At 36.4% G+C, this 25,333-nt stretch overlaps 1 protein-coding gene across 1 annotated transcript in view; it reads right to left on the bottom strand.

Moving 5' to 3' along the window:
* LOC150098583 (COX assembly mitochondrial protein homolog) overlaps nt 1-8,589 on the bottom strand; it is a 59,100-nt gene extending 50,511 nt beyond the window's left edge. The window contains exon 1 of the mRNA XM_090404801.1: nt 8,288-8,589. Coding sequence (XP_090260927.1) covers nt 8,288-8,354 — 67 coding nt within the window. The 5' untranslated portion in view covers nt 8,355-8,589. The remainder of the gene's footprint in view (nt 1-8,287) is intronic.
* Nucleotides 8,590-25,333: the final 16,744 nt, after the last annotated feature.

Genomic DNA, 25,333 nt, shown 5'->3' with positions numbered 1-25,333 from the left:
TTGATGCCTAAAATTTATTCTCATGGAGAGCATTCCATAGATTTGCCACAATCTTTATCACTCACCTCTGGATCCTCTCCAGAACTTTTTCATCTCACGGAATTCTGGAGTCATGATTTGTGTGCAGTAGTCCAAATGTGGCCTTATTAAAGCTTTATATAGTGGAACAATAACCTCTCCATCTCTGCTTGCTAGCATATTCTTCAACAACCATGTAATCCGATGTGCTGTTTTGTTTACCTTCAACTCCCTGTCCACAATCACACCCAAGCCCTTGGCCTCATCAGTTTTCTGCAGTTCAGTTTCATCAATATAGTACACAGCTTCTGATCTCTTCCCAAAGTGCATCACCTTACACTTGGCCACATTAAACTTGCAGCTGTTTGCCTTTGCCCATACTGCTAGTCTGTTTAAGTCTTCCTGCAGGATTTCTGCATCAGCTTCATTGGCCATTGCTCTTCCCAGTTTAGCACTGTCAGCAAACAACTGAATAGTTCCTGTCAAATCATTTCCTTTGTATCATTTGTATATGAATTATACAAATTAAACAACAGAGGACCAAGTACTGAGCCCTGTAGTCACTTGCCTTCTACTGGACTCAACTCCTCCATAAACCACTTATGATGTCTGTCCAACCACCCTCTAATCCAAATAATCAGATTCATAGCCATCCCCATTTGTTCCAATTTATGCGATAGAGTTCTATGTGGAATCTTGTCAAATCCTTTTGCAAAGTCTAGCAATATCACCAAGTAGACATTTCCCTTATGGTATGGTCAAAATAAACAAAATGGGAGAAGAAAGGTTAGTAAATAGTGTTTGATGTAAGGATGGCAGTAAGGTCTAGGTAAATATATGAAGTTAGCCATTTCCCTTATGGTATGGTCAAAATAAACAAAATGGGAGAAGAAAGGTTAGTAAATAGTGTTTGATGTAAGGATGGCAGTAAGGTCTAGGTAAATAGATGAAGTTAGAGAGATACATTAAAAGACTGAAATATAAGATTTGACAAATAAATTAATTTGGAGGAAAATTGTCAATAGACAGTAATAATGTAAATTTATGTAATACTAATGATAAGTGAAGATAGTATAATATCTTATACACTTCCTTGAGGGTATGTAATAAGCATACAGATGGTAAGTTGTGTGATGTATACTGCCCTTCTGCAATGAGTCTTTTGGATTCCACAAAGGGAGTCACATAATATCCAGAATTTGATGATGTCTTTGAGAGTTACCAATTTTTATTTTTTAAAAAAATATTCCATATTCTGCAAGCAATAGCTCCTAGAAAGATATCCTTCATGATAAAATGACGAACATTCTATTTATAGTTATGACTAATATTCTAAATTGATATTCTGGATGAATTTCCTGCAGTGAGATAATTGCCAACATAAGTAGATTTAGCATGTGCAGAGTACTCTAAAAAGCATTCATTTTATCACATAATTATTCTCTTTCTTGACCTGGAAGCAACAGAAAAAGAAATGTTTCGCAAATATATCACTATTGACCTGGCTGGCTGAGCAGAAAGCACCTCAGCTCTTCATAGATCTGAATACTTGTTCATAAGTGTCTTGTACACCTAGGTGGTAGAATTGCCATCTTGCTTACTGGATGCCTTACATGGCCTGCAAAAAATCCCATACTGAGTTTCTAAGAACAGAATTTTGCCAGTTACCTTTAGTGCACCTAAGTAGTGCACTATTGCTATAAAACAAAACAAAAATTTATTAAAATACACTGTTATCTATAACTGCACATTTTATCCAATGTTATAAAATAATTTTAGCATAATTTTATTATGAATTACTGATTAATGAAAATTATTGTGAACCTAGTCTAGCAAACTTTAGGACAAATGACTGTCTTTGCAACACAGTCAGAAAAATGATACATCATGGAAGACTTGGTTTGACAAGACTGAATTTAAATTACATTATGATGAGATGAGTATTTATATAAACTTTCCACTGAAGGTAGCTTAGCTGGTCTCACACAAACTAGCCTGAGAATATTAGTATTATATTATTATGAGTGACTCCAGTTTGACATTAATCACCAAAGGTTGCATTTGAGCAACATATATTCATCATAATGAACCTTAAACTCATTCACAATTTGTAACATGTTCTGGCAATGCATTACAATATTCAGCACTTTCCACATAAATGCTCTTGAAACAACTTCAAGAGATGCATTTCATTCTCCTTCTCTCACTCTCTGCTCTACATATAATCCACACTGTATTAATCCAGTAAAATCCACTCACCAACTTACATTTCTATATCATATAAACTCTTTTCTGCCAAATCTACTCCTCAACTTTTTCCCATAATCAACATTCTATTCTCACACTATCACAGATGGAGCTTTGGTTTGAGGTTACATTGCAAGTGGTCGTGTAATTTAGCTCGTGTAAAATTAGTGATTTTTATCTGTTTTATTGTGTTTTTTCCCTCAGAAAATTAGAGTATTATAGTTTATTAGTGTAGATTTTCATGTTTTTAGAGTATTTAGTATCCTTATAACATTTTTATTGTGATATTGTCGGCATGGCACCAACACATTGAACATTGGCAGCAAAACACGTTGTCCAGCGATTTGAATTTGCAGGATATTACTCAGTGCAGCATATATGAAATGTATTTGTCGAGAAAATTAAAGAATATGTGGAAGGAAATTGAAATTAGAGAGAGAGAAAAAAGTTTGTTTTAAAGGTGAGTGTCTGTTAAGTGACGAGAATGCAACAAATACCAATGATAAGATGGAAATGAAGAAATGAAGTTATCAATGTCGAACATGTGGCTATGGAAACAGAGGAGAATGAAATGGATATCAATAAAGAAGTAGCATGTTTAAATGTTATCCTTCATAGGACAAAGCACAAACTGCAGAAGCAGCAAGAGTTAAGCAGGGCTGAAAAAAAAGGAAGAAGCAGGTGATTCGAAGGGATAATAAAGACTAACAAACAAGAAAAACAGTTAAGGAGAAAATTATATATGGAGATTCAATAATCAGGAGTACTTAATGAAAGTATGACAAAATCATGTTTCCCAGGTGCAAAAATGCATGTATTAGCCATGCCACCTGGAGGCAAAAAAGTAAGTTGAAGGAAATTATTGTTTTGGTTGGTACAAATGATTTGAGAGGCAAGAAGTATTCTATGAGGAAGGATGTAAAGGAGCTGTTAGAAGAAACAAAACTGAAGAGCGAGAAGGTGAAGACTGTACATCTCCTACCACACTATGATAGAAATGAACAGAAAAGGAGGAGGAAGAGATTGATAGCCAATGAGTCTATATGTAGATTATGCAAAAAGAATGATGTAGAATTTGTGGATCAGTGGTCTCTGTTTGATGGAAAGAAGGATTTGTACAATGCAGATGGGCTGCATTTGAATAGTTTTAGTGTTAGGTGTCTAGAGAGAGAGCTTTGTTCACCATGCATGCTGAAGTCCAAATTCAGAGAAACTTAAGCAATTAGGGTGAAAGCAAGTGAGTTTGTGTGAAGGCATCCCCCATGAGAAAGTGAGCGTGAGAATAACCAAGTGAAGGATCTAGTCTCTCAAGCAAAAATATTGAATAGGGTAATTAATTCAGAAAGTAAAGGTGGGCAGGGACTAAAGGGATGTTGCAGTTTCTATATACTAATGCCAGAAGTATCAGAAACAAGAGGGAGGAGTTTTTGACACTGGTTAGTGCAACCTCCCCCAAAGGCATTAGTGAAACTTGGCTAACATTACATAATGTAGTTACAGGGATTGAATGTGAAGGGTTTAGTATTTTCAGAGAAGACAGAAAAGACAGGATGGGGGGATAGGAATACTGCTGATGATAGCAGATGAATTGCAGCCAAAAAGAATAGGAGACAGGCAGGAGGGTGGCTGTTCATTTGAAGCAATCTGGTGTGAGATTAAGACCAGTAAGACAAAATGTACAGTTGGTTGTTGCTATAGGCCAAGGAGTTCCACAGATGATCTGGAACACATGCATCACAAAATTAGTACAATGAGTACAGGTTGAGTGATTATTATGGGAGACTTCAACTATGGAGATATAGACTAGAAAGAAGAAAGATCACATGGCAGAAAGGAAATAGAATTTATGCAGCTGCTGAGACATAATTACTTAAGGGAGCATGTGATGTGATGGAGGAGACCAGGGGTGGGAGAATATTGGACCTGATCATATGATTAGAAGCCTCCAATTGGTGAAAGTGACCATGCAGTCTTGACGTGGGAGATTGTAAAACATGACGAATATTCTATCAAAAAAGGGTACTTGCAGAACTACAAGACAGGTGATTATGACATGCTTAGGAAGAAGCTTAAATCTATACCATGGCATAAAACACTGCAAGGTAAGGATGTTAGCAGTGCATGGGATATAGTTAAGGGTCATCTAGAGCAGAGCTTCTTAAACTGTAGGTTGAGACTCCAAAGGGGTTGCATAACTGAATGTGGGTTTCGCAAAAAATTTGGCAACAGTAAAAGGTTTCTGAATGCACAATGACCAAAAATTAATTCAAAATCAAACGCGTAATGAATCCGAGGTGTTTTCTGGCAGTGCTCACCCGCGTTGCATCACGCTACTTCATTGCAGCCCGAGTCCTGAACACAAACATGCGCATTTTGCACTGTGCATGGCGTCATGCCACGCAACACCAACGAACACTGCCAGAAACGCATTGGCTCAGATTCGAGACTATTGTATTGTAATTCTTTATGTAAATAATAAAATTATATGTATACCAAAGAATTGTTTTAAAATAAATTTCTTCATGATTTATGATCAGTAATTGTTCGTAAATGATCAGTAAAAACCTATTTTATATACCTATATACCCTGGGTCGCATAAAAATTTCTTGGATGAAAAGGGGTCACGAGTGGAAAAAGTTTAAGAACCGCTGATCTAGAGGAAGCAGTATTAAATTGTATACCTAGGGAAAAGAGGATTAATTGGGTAGGAGTTAGATGAATGAGTAATATCATTAAGCACGAGCTGCAGAAGAAGAAAATGCTATGGAGGGTATATAAAGAGAAAAGTGACCAACAAACTCATGAACAATGCAAGGTTCAGGCAAGAAAGATGATCAACATGGCAAGGAAGGCAAAATCAGATTATGAGAAGAATCTAGCCGAGCAAGCCAACAGAAATCCCCGAGTTCTTTCGATATGTGGCAAGTAAGAGGAAGAATGACCATGGAAGATTAACCTTAATGAGTGATGATGGTCACAAGGAGATAGAAATGGATAAAACAGTTCAGTTACTGAGTGACCACTTTGCAAGGATATATCATCCTAGTGAGGTTACTGCTTTTACCTAATGACAGATACTAATGTGGGAACAGAGTTGAATGAATTGGAGGTTCTTAGGATATTGCAGAATCTCAGTGTGAATACAGCTGTGGGATTAGATAGGATATCAGCTAGGGTTTTGCAAGAATGCACAAGGGAACTGGCAATGCCTCTGACTAGTCTCTTTAAGTCTCAGCTCTGGCAGAGTTCCAATGGAGTGGAAAGAGGACAATGCAGTGTCAAATTATAGACCAATCAGTATCTCAGGCATGGTGATAAAAGTACTAGAAAAAATTGGCAAAAAAGAGAATTCAAGAATGGGTAGATAAAAATATGATACTGTATGAGGGTTAACATGGCTTTGTGAAGGGTCAGTCATGCCTTAATAATTTACTAACTTTTTATAATAGAGTAACAGTTGAGTTGGATAAAGGAAATGGCTACACAATGATTTTGCAAAGGCATTTGACAGAATACCACATAGAATTCTGTTACACAAATTAGAACAAGGGATGGATAAGACACTGGACAGATATCAAAAAGAGGTATATGGAGGGGCAGAATCAAAGCAAAAATAGGTGACTAGTGATGTGCCACAAAGTTCAGTGCTGGGACCATTGCTGTTTAATTTGTACATAAATGATATAGGAAATAACCTGAAAGGAAATATTCAGTTGTTTGTTGTGAATGCAAAATTAGGTAGAGTAATAGTTAATCAAGGTGATGGGGAGAGCTTGCAGGACGATTTAGGCTGAAATAGGCTGTAAGTGTGGGCAAAAGTTAATGGGAGTCAGTTTAATGTCGAGAAATGTAAAGTTATGTATTTTGGGATAAATACATTACAAGCCATGTATCATGCTAATGGCTCTGTACTCCAGGAAATAGATGAAGCTAGAGATTTAGAGGTGGTGGTAGACAGAGAGTTAAAGTTTAGAGGACATATTGCTAAGGTGGCTAGGGTAGCCCATAAGATTACTTGGCTATTAAAGAATACATTAACAAGTAGAGATAAGGAATTTGTCATTTCATTCCTCTTTATAAGGCCTTTATATGACCATATCTGAATTTCTGTGCTCAAGTTTGATCCCCTGAGTTTCTTGGGAATGAGGAAGCAGTGGAGAGGATTCAGAGGTGAGTGGCCTGTGGAATGTTCCCTATGAGGATAGATTGAAGGTGCATGGATTGCAGTACATTGATAGGAGAAAAACAGAGGATATGATAGAAGCATTTAAGTTGCTTAAAGAGTTTTACAGGATTGATGCAGGGGAAATGTTTCAGCACTCTGCTAGAGGGACCAAAAGAAGAAGTCATCCCTGGTAGTTGAATAAAGGTATGGTTAGTAGGGGTGTGAGGAAAAGATTTTTTGCTTGGAGAGTTGTAAATGAGTGGAATGGGTTGCCAAATTCAGTTGTGAATGTTTGTCTGTTAATGGGTTCAAGGAGAGTTATGAGAGATTGTGTGGATAGACTGAGTCTCCCATAATGAGAGTCTTTGGACTCCATGGAGATGCCCATATAATAATAATAGTTACTCTTCTCTGGATCCCCCTCCCTTTCTCTCCAGAGGTTCCACATCACAATGGAAAGTAGGTGAACAAATTTGAGCACAATGGTCCATGTGTAATCTGACCAATGGTCGTTGTGTCAATGCATAACCACCTCTTTATCTCTTCTCGTAAGTGTGCTCTTCATCATAGTAGCATTGCGTAAGCTCTTTGCAATATGTTCTCTGAACTTCAGCACCTGAGATCACAAATCTCATCCACTTTCTGAAACATGGTTTTACCAATAAAGTACACACTCTTATAACTCTGTGTTTATTAACATACAGATTAAGTCTATATAAATCTTCCTGAAAGCAATTAGTATCAGTCCTTCTAACTCTTTCCAACTTTGCAATCAGCAGCCAGCAACTGAATATCTCCTATCAATCCACATGAAATATCATTAACAAATAAATTAAACAGTAAGGGACTTCAAAAAAAAAAAGAAAAAGCCTTGCAGCACATCTCCCCCCTCCCACACACACCAAGAAAATTTATCTCCTATCCATTTGACCAGTCTATTACACCATCTTCTCTAGTTTGTACACAGACTTTATGTGACTCACACCAAAAGGTAAACATTTATTGACACAGAATAAACACAGAACCTATGAATGGGATAAGAATTTTTTTTCTATTTTTTTCATATTAATTTCATATAATTCTTTTATGTATTGACTTGTATAATTTTACTTTTTAGAATTCACTCTGATGAATGCTGCTTACAGCAAAATTTCTTATATTGAAGAACTGAAGTAAAGATATTTCGCTCAATAATAACAATCAGTATATAAACTTTTGCTAATCAATGGCATATCCAGACCAATTTCTCTTTCCCAAGAAATCAGGGCAAATGACAAATTTAATTTAATACAAATTAAATTTACTTCATGTAAATTCGAAACTTTTAAATGTCATTTGTGAAAACTCAAATAAATAAATAAAAATCAATATTAATTAAACACGAAATATTAAAAATACTGATAAGCCTACTAAGTCAACACCAAACAGCACACTATGTTGTGTATTTTCATAATCTGGAAATGCCCTCAAGCAAGTACCCCAGTGGCATATGCATTTTGCTCCATAAAATCTGATTTTCTTAAAAGTGAAAAAGAATTCAAACTTTAATTTTTTTTTTTTAATTGCATTATTGTATATCGGCTGACGAATTATTAGCAAAAAAAAAAAAAAAGAAATCAAGAAATGCGTCCTGTTACCCTATTGGCTTGGGCTCATAAAGGGTTAGCTGACTAACCCATATCAAAAAGCGATGTGTGTGTGTTGAATCAAGATTTAAGGTGACCACCGGTGCACCACATGGATCTGTCCATTGCACTTCAAATTTTAAGTTAATGAAAAAAACAATAGTGATTTTTTTTCCCCTTATGATATAAAAACTTTGACGTTGGCCAACAAACGTTAAAAAATTACTTCACCTTTACCACAAGGACCAGCAGCATATTTAGGAGAAAGCACCGAAGCATTTGTATTTCTTTCTGCCATAGTTTAATGCCATAACACAATTCCGTTTGCTAAAACAGCCAATTCAACAAAATCTGCGACTATTCTACAGCAGCACTGCAATTATTATTAAATAAAATAAAAAAATAAAAAAAAGACGGAAAAATTTCGCTGCATTTCATGTTACATAGCGCCGCCCGCAAAAAAAAAAAATAATAATAAAATAATTATGCGAATTTAAAACATTTACATTTGTTCCTGTTTCTTATTTATTAACAAAGCTGTCAATGAACTAATAAACACTACACGTTAAGCGGCAAATTATAATCTGCGGTGGTACATCAAACCGCACACCCATTTAGTCGACTTTTGCGAAACTGATTTTCAGATCTTATTTGTAACTGTGTCAATTAGGATCGTCAACCTTGTGTAAAACATAACAATAATGTGAGGTCCCCATAAATATGTGTAAAATTATTAATAATTTTTCATGAAACATTTAACTTTATATAGATGCATATATGATATTAAACTGGTCACGTGGATAAGAGAATGGATCAATCACGGATCCAGATACAAAAAGTATGGAGGAGCAAACTTCAGGATGAAGCAGATGACCAGTGCTGTGCTGCAAGGCTCTGTGCTTGGACTATTATTGTTTATTTTGTACATAGATGATAGAGGAAATGACTTTAAGGGAGATATTCAGTTCTTTGCTGATAATGCAAAGTTGGGCAGTGCAATAATTAATCAAGCTAATGTAGAGAGTTCGCAGAATGATTTATATGAACTGACAATATGTGTGAAAGTAATGGACATCAGTTCAATGTAAAAAAGTGTAAGGTTATGCATTTTGAGATTAAAAGATTACAAGCATTGATGGAACTGTACTCCAAGAGATTGATGAGGCTAAAGACTTGGGGGTACTGGTGAATAGAGAATTGAAGTTCAGAGGGCATATTGCTATAAAAAATTTAAAAAAAATCAGCTAACACCTTTCTTTTCCCGTATAGAGAGTAGGCGAGGCCGTTTTTAAGCCCTATCTAACTTTTGGAGACTGAGTGGGCAGTTCAATCTCCACTGGTAGCCAATCAGAGATAGCTGGCCCAAGGCTATCACTAATTAATCGGTATGCAGTGAAGAAGGCGGCTAATAAGTGCCGCCATCTGGTGGTCCCTAACCCTAATACAATATATTTTTTAATGTCTGAAAATAGTGTGGGTTCGACGGCCGATTTTCTTGAGTTTACGGGACGAAAAACCAAAAAGTTTCTGGGAGGAAAAAATCCGCTAGCCCATGCCAGAGATCGACTAATTTTGGAACCGGTCGAGAAAAGGCTTAGAAAAAGTTCCTCTAGTCGGCGACTAGATTCGAACGCCTTTCGTTGTGCGGTCAAGTACTGTAGTGTGCAAATTGCAAACGCCACTTCTCCTGAGTTTATTTGTATCAACAACAGCAGCTGTGTACATTTAAAAATAAATATATATACAGCTATTTACAATTTGTACATAGGCTGCTAATTCTATTAGGCATTTTTATTTACTCGTTACAATATACTTATGACACCTGTTTTACAATCACTGTTTAAATAAGATACAACATCACATGCTCAATTTCTATTTTCCTAATTGTCCTATTGAATTGTTTGAGCTGTTATTTTTGTTGGTATATGTTACATAGTGATTTCAGTCTATTTATAAGTTCCATTATCAGATCAGTCTATTCTCGTTTATATATATATGCATATATATATATATATATGCATATATGCATAAATATATTATTATTATTATATATGCATATATATATATATGCATATATATATATATATATGCATATATATATATATATATATATATGCATATATATATATATATGCATATATATATATATATATATATAATACAGACACAAGGATGGTAGAAATGTCAATATATATGCATATATATATATGCATATATATATATATGCATATATAATCTGTAAATCTGTAATTTTTATATACAAAGTTTTCTGAATTGCAGAATTAGTTACAGGTCTATAAATGGATAATATATCCTATTAACATTTGGGTTATTATCATGTTATGAACTTATGTTATTTGCATTTCTTACAATTGACATTTCTACCGTCCTTGTGTCTGTATTATTATTATTATTATTATTATTATTATTATTATTCCTGATACCTCCAAGGAGTCCGAAGACTCATCGCGGGAGGACATCTTCAACTGTCTCTACACCTTACCTCTACTATGAATCAACGTCATCTACCGCCCACCTCCAACACCACCACAACTAGTAATTTTTGTCTGTAAATTGCGTGTGTTCTGAAGGGCCGATTTGTATGTATGCGGGATGAAAAACCCGAGTTTCCGGGAGAAAAAACCCTGCTACCTCCGTATGAGATCGGCTAACTCACCATCGATTGAAATTGACCAGATAAAGATTCCTCCCATCGCGACGAGAATCGAACTTAGGCCTATTCCAACCGAAGGGCGCAATGTACCGTCGTTCTTCCAATTGCGCTACGGAGGCGCTTATATACAAGAACATATACATATTTGTGGTAATATATCTTAATCTACATATTTATTACTAGAGTAGTATTGACTTATCTTAAGGAGTAATTTGCTATTTACTTTTCATTTTTTTTCCCCTTACACAATTATATAACATTCTTATCCCTTATATATAGGCGTACCTATATATTATTATTAATATTTTTATTATTTTTTTAAACTTTTACGTATTTATTTATTTTAATTATTATTTTATACACATATATACTTTTTTTTAAATTTTTTTATTTTTATTTTATTTTTTTATTAGATTTGATATCTTGTTGTCATTATTCCTCTCATTGTGGCAAATGGGCCTACGTTAACATCACCTTTGCCTGTGATTATGCTTTTTGTTCAGATAGTGGGTTATCATTTTTGTTTACCACTAACTACGGGGGTTCCATTATCGGTATAAGTTTTATTTTCCTTCATCTTCTCCTTCTTCAATTAGGCCGAGTTTCCTCCATTGCTGTGTTGTTATGCTTTTGGTTTGTGTAGTGTTTATGATAATTTCCTTTAAATAATTGTTAATTTTTGCTAGTATGTCTGGTCTGGTGTCTCTTCCGTGTATTTTGTCACATCTGTGGGACCATATTGCATACATTGTTATTATTATGATTATTAGTTCTGTTTTTTTCATTTTTTGGTCTTCCAACCAAAATAATGTGTTTTCAGAGAATGGTTGTGTCTTATGTAGGAATTTCTGTATGGTGTTCCATACTGTGGACGTTTTGCTACAGAACATCATAATATGATATATTGTTTCTGGGTCGGGACAGAAATGACACTGCGCTGGGCCTTGTAGTGGGATTTTTTTTGCTATACACCACATTTTTGTGGGGAGACAAGCATGATGTACTTTATAGAAGAATGTTTTGCATTTTGGTGATATTGGAAGTCGGAAAACTTTGCTAAGCACCGGACTTAACCTAATTTCTCCTTTTCTTATTTCCCTGTGTTGGGGAGGTGGGAATGTCACTTGACTTAATGTTTTATATAGCTTTCTTGGTTTGATTGTCAGTAAGGTTTCGATATCTGAGTGTTTCATTATATATGTGTACCCTTCGGCTATTTCTTTGAACATTCTCGGGCTAGGTTTTTTATATCTGGAAGTGAGCTTATAAACCTATGCGGCAATGGAGCACTCAGGATTTAATCTTGTAGGGGGGGCCCGAGCGTTTAGGATTTAACCTGGGGGGGGGGCGATTTGAGTAGACATTTTGCGAATACACACTACACATCGCATACAACCTATAACTGAGCATCTGCAGTGATCGCTAATTCATAAGTAGCACACAACATAAATAAAAAAAATGAATTTTAATTAGGAAAAGATTTTTGGAAATTTTTCTAGTGTTTTTTCCTTTTCTTTGGGGGGTGCCCAGGCCCCTTGGCCCCCCTCTGGGTGCGCCACTGCTATGCGGCAAACACTTTTGTAAGAATGTTGCCGCATAGGCATGATAGGTTTTTGTGTGTGCTCGGGCTGCTGTTATTGCCCTGTCGATGAGAGTTTTCAGATGGATGTATAGCAATGCTAACCCTCCAGCTTCAACTTCATGGAAGAGTGTTGATCTGCGCATGGGTTCATACTGAGAGCCCCAGATGTATGTAGCGCAGAGCCTGTGTATTTTTTCGGCCCACCTTCCGTGATACGGGATGTTGTGTATCTTGTTCCAGAGGCGAGATGTTAGGTAGATGTTGCAAACCCGGGTCCTTCCTCTGACGGACAGCTGTCTAGGGCGCATTGCATTAATTTTCTTCTTTATGCCGTCATGGAGTTCTTTCCACTGTTCTTCGTGTGATTCTGAGCTTCCGATGTTGATGCCCAGAACCGGTATGTAATTATTCACCTGTATTCCTGAAGGAATCCTTGGTTGGTTTTCCCACTTTCCAATTATTTTGCAATGGGATTTTGCCAGATTCACATTCAGCTGAGGCTTTGCTGAAGTCTTTTATTATTTTGAGTGTTGTGTCCAAGATTTTTGTGTTCCTAGTGTTAAAGTGACGTCATCAGCATATGCCAAAATTTTGGCGTCACTTTCTCCGTGTATACTTGTTCCTTTGATATTGTTGTTTGTATTAATGGCTATAATGAGTGGTTCTAAGGCTAGAACAAATAGAGCCATGGATAGTGGGTCTCCTTGCTGGATGGAACATTTTATTGGGAAAGAGGCTGAGAGATTTTTATTAATGATCAGCCTACTTTCCGCGTTTCTGTACAAAAACTTAATCGTTTCTTTCCAGTTTACTCCAACTCCTATTCGGTCTAGTGTTTCAAACAGGTATTGGTGGCTAACTGTGTCAAATGCCTTTTGAATATCTAGACCCATTACAATACAGGATTTTCTGTGAGGCTGTAATAATCGCAAATGCATTTGGAGGTGCATTATTGTGTCAAGAATATTTCTTCCTTTCACTGCACATGATTGTGCTGGTGAGATAAGTTTATGGAGGTGCTTTTGTATTCGGTTTGTAAGTATTTTAGATATTATTTTGTAATCAGTATTCAGTAGGGTTATGCCTCTCCAGTTTTTTATGTCTTGTAACTTCTGTTGATCCCCTACCTTTGGTAGTAGTACAATGTGTCCTGTGTTGAATTTTGCTGGCGTTGTCTGTGTTGTAATCATCGTGTTGATCATTTTAATAAAAATATGTTCAAATTTTGGGACGTATTCTTTATAGAATTCGCCTGTTAGTCCGTCTTCACCTGGTGATTTGTTATCCGGGAGCTGTTTCACTATAAGACGGCATTCTGCTACGGTGATTGGTGCGTCGATCTCCTCAGCCTCCTGCTGGGTGATTTTGGGGAGGAGTAAAAGGATTCTTCTGAGCTACACAGGCATATTACTAAGGTATCCAAAATAGCTTATAGGATTACTTGGTTATTGAAGAACACACTAACGTGTAGAGATAAATAAGTTATTATTCCTCTTTATCAGACGTTGGTACGTCCACATCTGGATTACTTTACTCAGGCCTGATTTCCTTGGAGATGTGGGTATATGAAGAGAGATTTAGAGGCAAGTGACCAAGTTGGTGAGTGGTATAAGGAATGCTCTCTACACTGATAGATGTGTATTACAGAAGTTGGTTGATAGGCAGAGAAGATAAAATACGATAGAAACATTTAAGTTGCTGAAAGGTTTTTATAAGATTGATGTAGGGGAAATATTTAAGCAGTGAGATAGTGGTGGAAGAACAAGATGGAAATTAAGTAAGAGTGTGGTTAACAAGGGTGTGAGGAATAGATTTTTCGTTTGGATAGTGAATGAATGGAATGTGATGCCTGACTCAGTTGTGAGTGCATAGAATGTCAACGAGTTCAACAAGAGATATAGATATTGTGTTAATAATTTGGGTTTCCAGCTATGAGTCTGCTGACTCAATGGAGATGCTGGTATAATATAATAATAATAATAATAATGTATGATATCAACCACATGCAGAGTTGTGAAACTCATATCGTAACAGTGGTAAAGCACAACAGGAGGGTAAAAAAAACAATAATCAATAAAATAAAATAAAAATCCATATATCTATACATACACTTATGAAGGCATTTTTGCAGTCTCCATCCTTCAACCCTTCACTAAGTGAAAGTTCAAGCCTTTTTTAGGAGAGAGAATACACTGGATTATCATATACTCTGTACAGTCGACAGGTGTAGCATAGGGGCAGCCTGCCTCACGGCGCGGCTTAATAAGGGCGCCAGTTCAGCCATATTGCGGTATGCGCCGTCGTTGTTAGAGTAGAAAGTACGAAAGAAGTTTTTCCAATCTTAAACTGATTAAAACTTATTTGCAAACAGCGATGATCCAAGAAAGATTAGCTGTAATGTTTGCTGTACATGGTAAAAGCTAGAGCTTTTGCCCTCCTCAATACACACCAAAAATACTACAAAAAGTCAAAAGGACATCTAGGAAAATAAATTAAAAAACTTAGTTTATTTCAGCCTGTAGCTCAGTGGATGTGGCGTTTGCACACAACGGCTCTTGACCGCACGAATGAAGACTTCTTGGTTTCGAATCTAGTCGGCAACTAGAAGAAATTTTTCTAAGCCTTTTTTCGACATGTTCCCGAGTCAGTCGATCTCTGGCACGGGCAAGCGGGTTTTTTCTCCCTGAAACACGGGTTTTTCGTCCCATAAACTCAAGAAAATCGACCTTAGAACCCACATTATTTCAGACATTAAATACGAGTGTTAGGGATCACGAGATCCTATCACTAATTAAGCGGCACTGGTCACTGGGTGCCGCTTAATTAGTGATAGGCTTGGGCCGACTACCTCTGATTGGGTACTAGTGAAGATTGAACTGCCCACTCAACCTCCAAAAGTTAGATAGGGCTAAACGGCCTCGCCTACTCCCTATATACGGGAATAAAAAAAAGTTAAAAAAGCGCGTTAGCTGACCTTGTTCATTTTTGAAGTAAAACTTTAATTCCAAAATTCTAAAATGTTATTCTTTGTGCTTTATTGTTAGCAAAATCGTCGATTTCATCACTCAGTTGGTTTTATACAGTATAGCAAGATTTCTTAAAGCCAAAAGAACTGCCGCCTGGGGTGGATATCCCCCCCCTTGCTATGCCGCTGATTAGCTGGTCTAGCAACTACAGTTTTATTGTGTGATATCCTCGTAGAGCAAACATTTAATATTATTATTACGTAATCGTTTTGCATTAATGTTTCTCTTGTAATAAAAACAAAATAGCAATTGGAGACTTTCTTATATTTTTGTCTCATAATCCATCATTGGCGATATTTATTTGTTTGCCTCAGGGCGCAATCTCATCGCGACAGCCCTGCATATACTCTTTCTTCAATGCTATCCTTAATATCCTCATTATGGATATCATTGATATCCTTGGATCAACTATCTATGATGACCGTAGATAGAAATCAGTCGACTCTAATCCTCAAATTTTAGAGATAAATGGCCTTGACTTTTTTTTTTAATATTACCATTGTTGGAAGTTTTTCCACTTAGTTATAATATAAATTAACGATGCTAAGAAATTATATTTTTGATTTAATCCTTTATCCAAGTGTAAGCAAAAGGTTTGCACATGAAATAACTTCAAGAATCGGCAACTCGTATATAGAAGCCAATGACTTCACATCATTTACCTAAGTATTCCATAATGTAAAGCACATATCCTTATGGACATGTATAATGCATTATGGGAAGAGTCACTACCCAGACAGGTTTTGATCTTTATTGTGATCTCATCAGTGGGAGCCAGACCCAGAAGTGATACTAAGGTTGAAGTAAGGCAGAAGTCATATTTTCATATACGAGTAACCAAAAGGTGTCACACCTTATTAGGAAAACACTAAGGCAAGTGATGTGAAGTGATTAGCTAATAAATACCAGTTGCCCAGTCCTGAAGTTACTTAGGTGCAAACTTTGTTGGTTTACTCTTGGATAATATATAGATATAATATAGATAGATAAACAGATAGATTCACTCAGTGGTTAATTTGTTCACCTGTCGTCTGGAAATCTACAACTATGGCCGTACCATCTCCGTTTACATATTTTACAATACTTCATATCTTCTACTCTGATCATTTCTCTAATTCTAGTATTTCTTATTTCTGTCCCTTTTCTTATTGTTGTTTGCAGCTCAGTGGAAGTGACGATTGCACTCTCTGTGCTAGGCAGCGCAAAGATAAACTTATAGCTCAAGTCTAGTCGCTGACTGGAGGTACTTTTTCTAAGCCTTTCTTCAAAGTCGATCTTTGGCACAAGCAAGCGTTATTTTAATCGGGGAATCTCGGTTTTCCGTCCCATAAACTCAAAAAAAAACTACTATAGAATCCACATTATTTCAGACAGTAACATATCCTGTTGTGGTTAGGTACCAAGAGTTGGCAGCACTTGTTTGTCGGTCTCTTCATCTGTGGCCGCATATAATTAGTGATAGAGATGGGCCAGCTATCTTTGATTGGCCCGCTCAGTCTCTAAAAGCTGGATAGGGTTTAACCCCTTAACATACAAAGACGTGTGTGCCACGTCTTTTGTTTATTGCACCAAAATTGATTTTGAATTTTGGTTTCACACATAAATAAATACAACCGAATATAGACGCTAGACAATCTTGTGCCTATTTCCATTCAGCCAAGAAAAGTTGCCAACGGCGTGTATCGGCTATTTCGTTTGCGTTTGCACAAATTCATCATTATTTTTCAAATAATGAAGAATTTGCTCCAGCAAATCACCCTCGCCGAAAAAATTGGCAGAAAAACGACCGCTTTCTGATTTTTAATTGGTACGTTAAGGAATTAAAGGCCCCGTCAACTTCATATAAGGGAATAAAATGCATTAGCTGATTTAATAATATAATAATACGCTAACGTCTTTTATTCCTTTAGAGGGAGTAGACAATAATACCTTTTATCTCTATCTAGTTTTTATGAAATCCATAGATCCATCGCGAGAGGTTAATTTCATAAGCATTAATTATCAAAGATCAATACCTGTACAATGTAATATGTGTCATATTTTTGACTTGAAATCATTCACCGATAGAGCACACGCAACTGACTAGCAATCTATTTCACTCATCACTCTCCAATCAAGCAATCTAGTCTCACTCCCTTGCTGACCACTCATCAATGGAAATTGATGTGTGGTCAACAAGGGAGTGAATATTTCCTCCATATCAATCCTACAAGACCCCCTAAGCAACGTATATGTCTCAATCATATTCCCCTTAACCGCCGCTCAACCAGCTCCTGTAACTCACAAATCTCTCCTTATATGGTGCATCACGCAGATCTGCCACCATTTCGGTCACCCGCCTCTTAATCCACTCCACCTCTTTCACATCTCTAATAAACCCAGACGAAATGTTATGTGGAGCATTCTTCTCTCCGAGGATCTTTGGGTTATACGTAAACTGTCTTCCTATTTTTTTGGCGTTGTCCTTGTTTCATTTTCATAGGTGAACACTGGAATAATGCATGTATGAATGATCTTTCTTTTTATGCATATAGATAAATTTATTAACAGATACTTTTTATATAGACAAAATGTTTTGTTACCATGTGTGATTCTTCTACTTATTTATTTTGTTTTTCTTTAAAACTAATTGACCAAGATAAAATCCTTCACTATTTTAATACGATTATATGTTAATTTTAGTTTGATTTCATCTGAATTTGTATCAATTGAACTGCCCACTCAGTCTCCAAGGCTAGATAGGGTGAAAAGGCCTCGCCTATTGCCTATAAGAGAATAAAAGGCGTTAGACTGTCTTTGCGTGTTTACACGTCCATAACTACATGGATACAAAGTGTCCATTTGAAGTCAATATCAAATATATCAAAACACACACACACACACTTTATATCCTCTGCAGTAGGCGAAACTTATTCTAAGCCTTTCTTTGACCGGTTCCCGAGTCTGTCGCTTTCTAGCACAGGAAAGCAAGAAAAACGACCGTAGAACCCACATTATTTCAGACAAAAACATAATCTGTTATTGTAAGGTACCAAGAAACGACAGCACTTGCTTGCTCGTCCCTTCATTGGTTGCCTCATATAATTAGTGATTATAGATAGTTAAAGTTAAAAGACTTGCCTACTCCCTATAATGAAATAAAAGGCGTCATCTGATTATATATTATTATGTGACACCTCCTAGGAATCCAAAGACTCGAGGCAGGGTACCTACTCTACAAATTTATATATATATATATATATATATATATATAACACATAACATGTGTAGATGTTCTTGTCCTCTGTCCACCTTCCTTATAAAGAAAAATGTTATCAACCGTTATCCTTGCAGAAGGTTATAGAGCTCAATCTTTTCATGACTTACCTCCCCAGAATACAGGAGAACTACGTTTGTGCACTTTATTTGTATCTGCACTGCAATTATCCTCTGAGTCGTATTTGCAACCTTTGCTATATGTAAACCTCGAATTTCGACTTCCTATTTGCAACAGCTCCAGGATCCTTGTTCATGTTTCTTCAGGCATTATCAGACTCTTATAATATACTGCTGGAAATCTCATTACCTCACCAATGTCCGTAACTTTATGTTTATTAACCTTATCATTGCCCTCGACTTCATTCTATTCAAATCATTCTGTAAGTGCAGTATATCTGTAGCTCATGATACTAAAAAACCTAGTAAAAGACTTCTCTGGCATCAAGGCTTATCACTGGATATCTACCATTACACGCATTACTCCAAACAGTGGCTCAAGCTCATTCATTATTTCTGCCCACTCAGTAACCTCAGACAATGGATTCCATTTGTTAATCATTCTCACAAAACCTGCTTCTCACTCTCTTCTTACACATCTTCAAGAGATCACTCTTGTTTCTCCCTTACCTCCTGATTCTACAATAATTCTCGACAATAATTCAGTAAATTCCTTTACCATCTTTTGCTTGAGTCATGTTTAGCAACCTATACGAATTTGCTTCAATAATGTTACTCCTCATTCTATCCATGCTGCTCTAAAATTACCTTTATTCAATCTTTTTCAACCTTTTTTTTTTTTCATTTGCATCCATAGCGCTTCTCTTTATGAGTTTAAAGAAAGTCCCTTCCACTGATTCTAGTAGCCGATTAGAGGAACTTTTCGAAGCCTTTCTTCGGTCGGTTCTCGAATTAGTTGATCTCTAGAATGGAATTTTTTTTTTAAATCTCCTAAGAAAATCTAAACTGACATTATTTCAGACAATAGGAATCACGAGTTGGTGGCGGTACTCGGCCATATTTTCCTTCTCCCGATGCCCATTAAAATAATTAATAATCTTGGAGAGTTCCTGTGATTGATCTTCAAAAACGCTTGTTGGAAATAAATGTTCTCGCTTGTTCCCTTTGGGGAAATAAAAGATATTAGAGAAATTTATAGATCAGAAAACCTTAATTCACTGAATCTTCCAGTATATATACATATTACTTAAAAACCAAGTAATTAAATCTGCCCGCAGTTCTCTCTATATATAAAGACATATGCAAGGGAACCATAACTTCTTGCTTATATATTTCACTCTGTTTAGATCATGTGTTGCTTTCTATATGGTGAGGAATCTTTTGTATTTAATATCTAAACCAGAAAGAAGGGCATCAAACAATTTATCATTTGATGTAAACTTGAAAATCATTCAGTCTCCCTAGAATTCATAAAAATTAGACAGACATTGAAGTAAATCAGACTGATTAACCCAATTTCACAGCAGTTTGTTCAAGATATCGCCTTTCTTATATTGAAGACACATCAACAAAATTGTGAAGAGTTCCATATTTACAATAATAATAATAAAATTACTAATCCAGGAAAGTAATATTGTTCATCAAGATTTCCAGAGGTTTATGAAACTAAACTTTTAAAGCTAGATGCAGTCCACGAGCAGTATAATTTTATTGTCCCAAGCACAAACAATTTCTAAAGTGCATAATATTCAAAATCTCTATAATTATTTACTGAACAATTTACTTCCTTCTTCAAAGAGATTACATCAATTACCCGTTCCCTTCTTGCAGAAACAGAGGATAATAACATTCCAAGTTATATTTCATAGACAAAATTGATCGAAGCAGGCAATAAAAACTGTAATTATTAGAGAATTTCTTTGATATGGCATAATTCATCCTATACTTTCAAGCAACCAATGTTAGTATACCCTTCCATATTTTTAAGGAATATACCTTAAGAACTTTGAAAGGAAGAAAGCTTGCACTAAACTCTTAAAAATAACTAAAAAGTTAGGATGGTTATGACTTAAGTGTGCCACTTACTATCCACATCTCTCCATGATATCTTTTTATGACAAGAAAAGTAGACAGTGAAATACAACTTCACTGCCGGAAGAATAAATAACTGCTGTTGAGAGAAATCAGGTGAGTAGATTTAGCTTCGTATGCTAATATAATTGCACGAGTTAAATTCTTATTACAATACATAACAATACTTTTAATTACATATGCTGCATTGGAGAATGCTAGATCAAATATTTTAGTATCCAATGCTGCCATTACCTCTACGACAAAATAATTGCTATTTGATTTGCTTACTTATTTTCAGCCTGTGTAGCCTTGTTGAAGTGCGATTTCCATCCATAGTGCTAGACCTTTGAAGAATGCTGTTCTCATTTCCAATCCAGTCGACAACCAGCTGACCTTTTTCTAACCATTTCATTGACCGGTCAAATTTGGCGATTTCTGGCAAAGGTAAGCGGGTTTTTTTTTCGTCCCATAAACTCAAGATAATTTACTTTAGAACTCACATCATTTCAGACAATAAAAATATGTTGGGGTCAGGATCACTTGTCAGTTTCCTCTTCACCGGATGCTGTTTATAATTAGTGATAGTCTTGGGCAAGCTATTTGTCTGACTACTGGTAAAGTTTGAACTGGTCACTCAGTCTCCAAAAGCAAGATAGGGCTAAAATGGCCTCGCCTATTTCCTGAGAATTTATTTTATTAAAATTAAAAGCAGATTTTTTTGTGTGTTGCAAAAAACACACCTTTGGAAAAGTTCTTGATAGTGATTTTCTGGAATGTCCAGCAAAAGATCACAGACATTTCTCATTTCATTAGCACCAAAAAAATGGCTAGATTCAAATTTTCCAGAGTTCATGAGAATTAAACTTTGGAACTGGAGTTGCCTTGGTTTGCACAACTTAAAACACGAACTTTACCAGGTGCTCATATATTCCACTTTTATTGGTGTTATGTTTCACCGGTCTGACAGCTGTTTCAAACTGTTCATTCTCATCAAGGACCAGACAGAAACCTTAAGCACAAAAAACTCTATTCAATTAACACATACATGGTACTAATGCACTATATGTTGATCTATGGGTCCAACATAAAAAAAAACCTCTAGCACTCCTGTGTCAGAGAGTTATATTTTTATAAGTGAACTCTCAGCAGGTGTATAGATAACATTCAAAAATAATACTAAAAGGCTTCATTCTGGCATAGTTAAGTTTATATATAGGATATTATATATATTCATTTATTTATGTAATCTATCTAAAATAGCCCCTAGAACTGAGAAAAGTAATGGTAGCAAATGGACCCTGTTGAAATCCTTCAACACCTCTGGAAAATAAGATAAGGATATGGACATTATTAGTAGCCATAACTATGCGGAAAATTGCTAAAAGTGATGCACTTTTCACATATCATTAACATTGACATAAATGGAATCACAGTGAATCTATACGTCAAAATGATTTGGAAGTCATGAGTGGGACGCCATATCAGGAACAACTATCAATGTATTTCCCATTATGAGGAAATACATTGATAGTTGAAAATTCCACTGAAAATTCGACTGAGAATATACCAAAGGCAGAACCCCACAATGAGAGTGACGAATATCGGCAGAAGCAGAAAAGCACTGGCGGTGATCATCCTTTTAATGATAGATGTTTAAATAACAAGAAAAGCATTTCTAGTAATGAATCAACATAGCATAATAAAACACTATCTCCTCAATGACAGGGATAAACTAGACGAGCTGCAAACAGAACTACCAAAAAAAATTCACCATCACAGACCTACAAATTCAAAATAAATTACAACAAGACAAAATTTCTGTGGCTTTGCCAAGAAATTTTAAGTATAGTTGTAATTTGTTAGAGGGCAAACCCTCTAAAGGAGAATACTTACCAATGTTGATAATGAAGAAAGTATACTTGAACAGAGAAGAACCCAAAAGTGTACAGATGGTTCCTTTCCACCAACCAAAGATCATTTTTTTATCAAAAAGGAAAAAAAAATGTTGAATGAGGATCGTCCAATAAATAATAGTCATCATATTCACTATATCCCACAGCTCCAAGATACATTCCAAACTGAAGTGCAAAGAAAGCCTAGAGCAGATTATTATTATTATTATTTCGGGCAACTCCATAGAATCGACAGACTCATCGAGGGAGGCCCTAACATCATGTCAAGAACAACTATTCGTCATTCATACAGTATCTATCATACCTCGCCTTGAACTCATTCACAGACTTAGCACCCACAACAGACACTGGCGGCTTATTCCACTCTCCAAGTAAAAAACCCAGCTCTAACATCCTTGCTAACCACATTCTTGCCAGCTTCCATATATGGCCACTAGTCCTCTCACCACCAGTCCTATTCTCAAAAATATCTTCTGAATTAATCTTATAGAAACCCTTCAGTAATTTGAATGTCTCAACCATTCCCCTATCAATCAATTTTTGCAACCCACAAATCTACAACCTGTTTTCATAAGGTTCGTTCCATAGACCTGCTATCATCTTGGTCACTCGTCTCTGGATCCTCTTCACCTCCTCCCCATCAAGAAGAAACCCTGTCGCCCATATCTGGGCACAGTAGTCTAGACAGGGTTTTATCAAGGCTCGATACAGAGGAACAATAACTTGTTTGGCTCTGCTTATCAAAGTATTTTTCAGCAACCAAGTGATTTGATGAGCTGATTTAGCCACTTTTGCAATGTGTCCCCAAAACTTCAACTCCCTATCCACCAACACTCCAAATCCATTGTCTCTCATCAATCTCCTGGAGTACAGTTCCACCAATGTGATATACTGCTGCTAATCCTTTCATCCCAAAATGCATAACTTTATACTTTGCCACATTAAATCGATATCCATTTTCCTTTGCCCAGTCCTCCAAACTATAAAAATCATCTTGCAAAATTTTGACATCCTGTGCACTCACTATTACTCTACCTAACTTGGCATCGTCAGCAAAGAAGTGAACACTTCCTCCCAGATCCTTTCCTATATCGTTAATGAGCAAATTGAAAAGTAGTGGTCCCAGAACAGAATCCTATGGCACACCACTAGTCACAGGCCGGCTTTTGGACTCTACGCCTGAATAAACCACTATCTGATATCTCTCCATCAACCGCCCTCCTATCTATCTCACCAACCCCATATCCATTCTCATATGCTCAGTTTACTGATTAGAAGTCCATGTGTATCCTATCAAAGGCTTTAGCAAGGTCCAGTAGTATCACTGTAAACACATTACCCCTATCCATTTCAGCCGTCACTGTGTTATAAAACGTGAGCAAGTTACTGAGGCATGAACTACCCTTCACAAAACCATGTTGTCCCCCATACAGTATCCCATTTTTATCTATCCAATCCTGTATTTTTCTCGACTAATTTCTCCGATACCTCGAGAAAGATTCCTAATATGCTAATCGGTCGGTAAATTACAACAGCAGTCTTGGAAACTCCTTTATGCAGCGGAACTATTCCCCCCCCCTCTTTCCACCCCTCGTGACTAACTGAGACCCAAGACTCAAATTAAACAAAATGATCAAGGGCACTGACAATTCTATAGCTGCTTCACGTATGACACGAGCTGGTATACCATCCATTCCCACAGATGTATTGACATTGAGGTTTTGTAATAGACTACTCACCTCCACTTCATTCACCACAGTTCCCATATAATCTATTGGTTCATTCATTCCTGCAATGTCACAACCTGGATGATATACTCTTGCAAAGTGCTCACTCGCTAATTCTACTATATCAACTGATTTGGTTACCTCCCTACCATCGGCATTCTTTAAAATCATTCTGCCATATACATTTTTTTCTTTTACTTGCAACATATCGAAAAAACTGTTTGGGATTCTCTTTAGCCTGCATGGCTAATGTTCTTTCATAATCCGTTTTTGCTTTCTTACCATACTCGTTACCCTTCTGGCTTGCACTTTATAGCATTCATGTGCCTGCCGGTCACCCATCTCCTTAAATTCCCTCCATAGTTGTTTATTTTTTTGCAACTCAAGCTTAATGGTCTTATTCATCCATTTAACCCCTATTTGATATATTATTCCGACTCTAGGTATACAGTCAGCCATTGCCTCATGCAAACACTTCCTAACCGCCTCCCATGCACTATAAACATCTAGCCCTTGCAGATTACATGCCATGGCACTGAACAGAACAAACTCCTAAGCTTGTCATACTTACCAGCCCGATAATTCCACATGTACCCTGTCCAGGGATATAGTCCTAAAATAAATAGTGCCAGGGCTCTATTTATTTTAGGACTACACCCCTTGGAAACAAAAATCCAGAGCACGAACTGTGGCATTATTATTATTATTATTATTGAGACGGCTATATGGCAGAGAGATTGCCTTGTTTGCTGCAACGAAAATGATAAGAGCAGCAAGCTGTATCTTTTTGACCGAAAGCTGGAAATGCATTATAAGTCTCATTATTATAATTCTTATAATTTGTTATAATGAATTTAAAAATTTTGATAGTTTTAAAAAAGTACCATGGCACAACTACAACCCTGACCCTGTTTTAATTGTAAATTCCACACCTTTAGCCACCTCCCAAGTCAAGAACCGATGATCACTCTCACCAATTGGTGGCAACGTCGTCATAAATTCCACACCTTTAGCCACCTCCCAAGTCAAGAACCTATGATCACTCTCACCAATTGGTGGCAACGTG

The sequence above is a fragment of the Typopeltis vanoorti genome, chromosome 15, assembly GCF_054136105.1.
Source record: "Typopeltis vanoorti isolate ZY-2024b chromosome 15, IOZ_Tvanoo_1.0, whole genome shotgun sequence".
Classification (NCBI taxonomy): Eukaryota; Metazoa; Arthropoda; class Arachnida; order Uropygi; family Thelyphonidae; genus Typopeltis; species Typopeltis vanoorti.
The sequence above is the reverse complement of the archived record's forward strand: the minus strand, read 5'-3'. Positions and strand labels throughout refer to the sequence as shown.